The 7,153-nt window shown below is 34.3% G+C and overlaps 1 protein-coding gene across 3 annotated transcripts; it reads right to left on the reverse strand.

Annotated features, from left to right (window-relative positions):
- Positions 1 to 346: 346 nt before the first annotated feature.
- Positions 347 to 6,082, reverse strand: LOC110602681. Of its 3 annotated transcripts, none has more exons than XM_021740258.2 (2): positions 5,646 to 6,082; positions 347 to 3,659 (listed from the first exon to the last, which is right to left on the reverse strand). In XM_021740258.2, the coding sequence occupies exon 2, from the start codon at positions 3,333 to 3,335 to the stop codon at positions 819 to 821; it is 2,517 nt and encodes an 838-aa protein (XP_021595950.1). In that variant the 5' UTR covers positions 3,336 to 3,659; positions 5,646 to 6,082; the 3' UTR covers positions 347 to 818. The 3 variants fall into 3 exon arrangements, with proteins under 3 accessions (XP_021595950.1, XP_043810279.1, XP_021595957.1); XM_043954344.1 differs by having other exon boundaries at positions 5,624 to 6,082; XM_021740265.2 differs by having other exon boundaries at positions 4,818 to 6,082.
- Positions 6,083 to 7,153: the final 1,071 nt, after the last annotated feature.

Consider the following 7,153-nt stretch of genomic DNA (forward strand, 5'->3'; position numbering starts at 1 on the left):
TTTATATTTTCAGATAAATTACATAAACAATACACTAAAGTCAAGGTTTATAACAGTAAGATACCCACACTTTACTTTATCACTTAAAACTCTTTTAACTTTTATTTAACATCAAAACTCTCAATTACCTTTTATGATAGGTTTTACACTGTTGACATAACATTTATTAAATTAAAAAATATACATATTTTCTCCTTCCTAATTAAATACTTATGAGAAAAACATTTAATTAATTAAAAAAAGATTTTCTAGGGAATTTTTTAAATCATTTTAATGTAGTATTCACCCATATTACTCTATTAAAAATTAAATAAAATAATATTTCTAATAAAATACATATTTTTCTTATGAAAATTTGATATAGAAAGGAATTGGTTCAGTCATTATCAATATAAACAATTCGTCAAACCAAGAATGAAAACAAGAAACCATAGGATGAGTTTCACAAATTTCACTTTCAGCTCTTCTCATGTCCCAAACAAAAACATGCATCATCAGCTAATAATTGCGGAAGCCAAAGTTTTTCAGCTCCTCTTCACTACTCTGGCCAAGTTAAACAATTGAACTGCAAAAGCAAATTTAAATTGTATTCTAGGAAAAAATTTACTGACACTGTCTTTGGAAATCTATCGTCGAGAAGTCGTTGGTCTAACGCCAGGTTGGTGAGCTCCCCACTTCCCTCTGGTTCCATCTGCATGGGTGCAGCAGATAAAGCAAGTTGTTGGAGGGGAGTCATTTGATCTTTCTGTTGTTGGATTATTTACAGGAACTGTAAGCTTTCTGCCATTTTCTTGCCCAGCTTCCAGTCTTTGATGAAGTTACCCTCCATTTGGCCCAAAATTGGGCCTTGTGATTGCAATGTCATTGAAGCTGGGTCTATCATGACCCTGCATGACATGTGGAGTCCCAGAAAAGGCAGGGACGGCACTGGAACCTAACATCTCGGGGAAAAAGGCAGTTACTTGTGGGTTTATTATGTTGTATGAAATGACACCATTTGAAGATATGCAGTTGTTAGGGTCAATGAAGAATGCATTATTGCATAAGAATGTATGTGGAAGACATGATGGAGATGAATAAGATGCAAGAGTTGGCCTTTGTTGCTGGGAAAAGGGGGTTCGCATTTGTTCAACTAGAGGAAGGTTAGTGGATGCAGCCATCAGGAATTGTTTGCCTTCTCCGAGACTAAATCGCTTGGGACTTAAATTTCCCATGTATGATGATGATTCTACACTGTTAAATTCCGGCTGTTTTGCACTTCCCAAGAAAGTAACCACTGAATCACCAGATGTTCTGTCTCTCAATGCTGAATCCCCCTGTGCTAGCGAGTAAGGATCACTACAGATATCTGCAGATATTGGTTGATCATTTAAATCAAAATCCTTAACGGAGCTTCTTGATAATGATGCTGGTGCACAAAGTTGATGATAATTTTCATCATTTTCACCAATACAATTGAGGTCAATATTGAACTTCTTTGCTTGTGATGAACTAACCTCCATCAAACGGTCTTCAGAAGGGAAACTTGACACTGCTTTAAGGCATTTCTCTGGAAGTAATTCCACATCACAATTAACTCCTTCAGCAGAAACATTGAGGTCAATCCAATTAACCTGTGAATATTTTGAACCATTGTTATTGTCCACAGGAGAAGATGCCTTGATCCTATTTATGCTTTCAGAAAAAGAAACTGGCTGAAAAGCACTAGTTGCAGCAGATCCCCTCCAGCCGGCTGCCTCTTCATCGAGTTTTATATGAAGTTTAGCTAAACATATAGGCATTCCAGATTTAGCCGCCACAGGTTTTGGCTTTGACACAATTTCTGCATGCAAAGATACTGCTTCATTGATTGATTGTTTCTGGTAATCCACTTCATTTACAAGGATAGTTTCATTAAGATCAATTCCAGGAACACAAGTATGCTGGTCACTAGTAGTTATATCTTCTGATTCTGTAATAAAAGGAGATGATCCCTGCCCATGCAGGCAACCATTAGTTTTATGCTTCTTCATGTGATCCCTGTATTGTGATGATGGCTCTTTAACCTCCATGCACAACGCTTCATTTCTAGTTGACATTTCCAGACTCACCTGGTCTTTAGGGGATCTGAACCTATCATACCTATCTCGTTTGCAGCCAAAATGGATTTTGCGTCTATTTTCTGTTAAGCTCCCTCTATTTGAAACAGAAGAATCAACAGAGCTCAGGGGAACAATCTCGCCACATTTGTCTTGTATAGAAGAGCAACTTCCTGAGGCTTCCTTGTACATCCCAACGTCTTGCTCCACATCACTTAGAACTCTTTGGTTCAACTCATTCTGTTGCTTCACTTTTGCAAACTCTACATTTTCTTTCCTAGGTGAAATGGATTTCTGAACATCACTTTTCTCCAAGAATATGAGATTACCATCTGCAATCATCTCAGCCAGATTATGAAAATCTCTTGCTCCAACATCGTTAATAATTTTTGAATGGCCATGCCTATGGCCTTGCTTTTTAGGTGAAAAGCCTGTAACATGCATGTCATCTTTGACAGAAATCTGCACTGCCATACCGAATTGTGATTTTTTTACTACAGGCTCCTCCAGACTGCTAGTTAAGTTAGTACATGCAGAGGTATCAGTACCACAACACTTAGTATGCTCACCTGACTTGACATCTGCTGATGTTTCCTGACAGCTGTCATTTGAAGAGCTTGGGAGGATCACACGAATAGAGTTGGAAGAGGAGGACTCAGTTTTAAGTTGCTTGCCACGAGAATTTGCCAGCATCACTGACTTCAAACCGTTTCCATCAACATCTAGCCAATTCTCCTTCATTCTTCCACCAGTTAATTCATTGGTTTCTTTGTCAAGGGTTTGCCTTCCCCCTGAGCCAACATCATTCTTCATGGAGACATTTTGTCTAAAATCAATACCCCTGGGGCAAGATGCAGATACATCACAATCCACTAGATTTTCACTGCTTGGCACTACCCTGCAAGTTCCTTCAGCCCAGTTCTCTTTCTTGAGTTCTGAAGTTGTCGAAGGAGAAACAACAGAAGAAAACAGTGTCGACTCATCAGCATTTTCTATGTTGCAAGAAATTGAAGTAGCATCATTATGAGTTAAATGCTTCCTTTCCATTTCTGTTGATTGTGCAGATTCACAACTATTGATTCCATGGTCAGAAACAGAACCATGCTTCTGTTTATTCAATCCATTGTCTCCATCAGCAGGAACTCTATAAGAATCAGATAAGCTCTTTGCGTTCCCCAAACAATTGGCCTTTTCAGGTGAACTAAAGCGCTTAAAACCAACCATTTCACTTGCTTTTAAGTCATGCTGATCCATCATTAGTCTAATATACTTTAAAGCAGATAACTTAGCCAAGACTGCCTCTTGGTCAATGAAAGGCAACTCTGATCAATAGAATATCCACTGATGATAAAATGCTATGTGCAATTGAACTGCAGATTGTCACAGAAAAATCTGGCCAGAAGCAGATTACTTTAATAATATAAACAAGCGCTCATGATTCATTGTGCATCATAGGCCAGCTTCACCATACAAGTCATTGAGTCCATCCGTGGCTGAATTTGAATGTCCAAACGCAACTCCATGGTCCAATTTCTCAAGTTCCAATGACTCGCATAATCATTCAAAGAAAACCAATGTTTCCTGCAACAATTAACATGAACCATAGGCATCAGTTACAAAAATGTAGGGTTCAGTTTTTATTTGTTAACTTTTTTTTAGTTCAATAAGAATGAAGATGTCAAGTTTCAAGTATCCAAAGGGCATTTTCAACCTAGCATCAGAGAAACACTTGACAAGTCCCATGCCCAAATAAGGGCTTCAAAGAAATCAAAATGCAATACAATGATTAACTACTATCTAGGTAATATCAGGGTAATGGAAAAGAGAAAAGGAGAGCTCCAAATTTATCCTTTTGCAATGAATGGCCAACCACATTATATGGAGAATTCTTCAACTTGATGAATTAATTTCAAGATAGTATTATAACAGGCTATTCAAAATGATCCCCTGTTCTTCCATCAAATATGTTGCCTTTATTTCACATCACCACTATAAACTTTCTCTAGTAATTCTTAAAACAGCACAATTAACTATGGTAAATCAGTTAGCATAAACATTATCTCCACATTTCACCTACAATTGCTAGTTCCATCACAGTCTAAATCGGATTACTTGAATTTACAGATCAGATCCCTTTGAAGGGCTTTAGTGATTGTCCACACTCATCTAACAGTACAAGGGATAAGCTATTATCATCTCTTCTTTGGCTTTAATTATCTAATTGAATCAAATATTTCCAAGTGCTTTAATAATGACCCTAGTTACTTTTCATAAAGCAGAAAATGATTGCAGGAAATCAAGGTCACAGACACACTTAAGTGGCAAAAGCAACTTGTTCCCTCATCTCATATAGACATGGGTGGTAGAAAGGAAAAGACATCCATATGGACACATAACGCAAACAGAGAGAAACAGATATACATTCATCATCTCATTAATGAGCAGGCAAAACAAGAAACAATGCATACGGCAAGGAAAAATATTAAAGCAATAGCTCCGTGAGTAAAGTCACCCATGTTATATAAAGAGTAAAACACCTCCCTGGGTGTACTTTTCCTATGAGATCCTAGTTCAAATTCCTCCTAATTGATTATCAAAAACATTTAATTTTTACCCAAGTAAACTGCAATAAAATATATAAAATAAAACTCCCAAATTTGTCTAATAGAAAAAAAATGACTCAAGAAAGGGAGGATTATGAATAGGAAAATCTAATATGTAAATAAAAAAATAGCTTACAGGTCAGCTGCAACATAATTCACAGCCTCAATTTGCTGCCCTAATGAAAGGCAACCCTGCACACTATTTGGAAGAAAATAAGTTGAGGTTCATAAACTGTCCAAAGATGAAACCTGCCCTTCAATGTCTGGCCAATCCCACAATTTCCCAGGAAAAAAATAAGTTGACAATCAAGAAAAAACAAAAAACACAAGAGGCACATTGTGTTATTATTTTAAAAAATCCCATTCCAGCCAAGAATCTAATTCATGACAGCCATAGCAATTGACATATAGAAATCATCGGCCCACAGAAGAACTCTACATAAATAGTGTAAACTGAGATTTCTCTACAATTACATTGAAAACTTCATCAAGTCTCGAATAAGATCCACCTGGAATCTAAAAATCTCAAACGATCTAGTAACAGAACAAAAACTCGACTCAATCTCACTCACTCCTCTTGAGTATTTATATATTTTAGGAATTACGATTATTTTGATACCAAATTCTTCTTTATTTTCCTCCATTTTCTCAACAACCAAATAAAGCACATCTAAACAAAACTTAGCAGCTTAAAATCGAATGACATTAAGGAAGACAACAAACAAAAACTAACAAAACGAGAAAACCCATGAGAATAGAGGAAGTTTCCATTTTGTTTACTTTTTCCTGGGACAACTGTTTTCTCATAACCAAACAGATTGAAAGAAAACATTTAAAAAGACAAAAACATAGAAATTCAACAGAAACCCAGAAGGAAAAAAGGACAGTAAAAGCTTATTAATGATGAGAAGATACATGCAGAAAAGAAATAAAAGAGCTTACTGCCTGTATCATTCGTGGGTACCTGTTCTTAGAGAAAAAAGGAAAAATCACCTTCAGCTTCAAAAGAACAGTAAAAAAGACACAACAAGATTTGATATCATTGGAGCTCCAGCAGCCGCAGCCAGCCAGGAAACAGAGAGAAAACCCTTCCCAGTTCTCAGTTCCTAGTTCTCTTCCCGGATACAAAAGCTGAAGCTTGAGAAAGCTGAAAAAGCCTTCTCAGATGAATAATAATAAGAAAAAAAAAAACAAAAGAAGCAGACTTTGGTATGCTCACTGGCATCCAAAAAGTCCAATCAACCCGAGCGGATCCCCACTTTTCTATGCCATAGAAATGTGTGTGACAGAGTGACAAAAATCGGGAAATATAAAATTAATTTATTCTATTTTCCTTTTCAGAGAGAAATGGAAAACAGAGGGAGACAAACAGAAATGTGTGCGTCAGAAAGACAGAGAGCGAGAAAGAGAGAAAGAAGTAAAGGAAGGAAGAAGGAAAGGAACGGTTCCGCTGGACCCACAGCGCCTCCTGGCACCTCTTCCCCTGCCCGTGGGTCCCACTAAATAGAGTAGTATTAATTTATAAAGTTTTATGTTATTAATAAAAGTAAAATTACAATTAATCTCTTTCATTTCTATTTTAAAATCAAATAATTACAATGTTTTAATATTTTATAAAATTTATTTTTTTAATTATTATGTTAAAAAATTAGTTAACCATTTTAAATATTTGTATTGTTAAGTGTATATTAAAATATAAAAGTATTTTTAATTAAATAATTTTAAAATAAATACGAACTATTTATTTTTTTAAATTTGGAGACTCATAATAATTATTTTTATTAATAAAATGGATTCTCTATTTAAATTTATTGTGAAGATTTTAATAATTTGATAATTAAATTTTTAGAAAATATGAAGGAATTACGAGTACTATAATACAGAGATTCGAACTTGAAAATTAATTTATTTTTTAATTAATAATTAATTATTAAAATTTTATTTTTATAATAATTTAATTTTTATTTAAATATATGTAATAATAAACTTACTAAAAAATATTTTATTATAAAATAAAATTTTAAAAATTAAATTATATATTTAATTAGGTGTAAAATTCCAATAAGAGTAGGGGTGAGTAGGAGTGAGTAGGGGTGAAGTATTCGACTCAAACTGAAAAAATTGATCGAATCAAATTAATTTTAAAATTTGGTTCGGTTTTTTATTCAATTCAGTTCGGTTCGGTTTTTAATTTTAAAAATTTCGGTTATTTCTGTTCGATTCGATTTTAATTAAAAAAAATTGAAAAAATCGAACCGAACCGATTAGTGATAATAATATGTTATTGAAGAAATTAAATTATATTAAGATTAAAATATTTTAATTAAATTTTAAAATATTAAAAATAAAGTGTAAAAAATAAAAAATTATTAAAAATCGAAATCGATCAAACCGAACCGAATCAGACCGGTTCGATTCGGTTTATATAAATACTAAAATTTTGGTTTTCGGTTTATTCGGTTCGGTTTGGTG

The sequence above is a fragment of the Manihot esculenta genome, chromosome 2 (genome assembly GCF_001659605.2).
Source record: "Manihot esculenta cultivar AM560-2 chromosome 2, M.esculenta_v8, whole genome shotgun sequence".
NCBI lineage: Eukaryota > Viridiplantae > Streptophyta > Magnoliopsida > Malpighiales > Euphorbiaceae > Manihot > Manihot esculenta.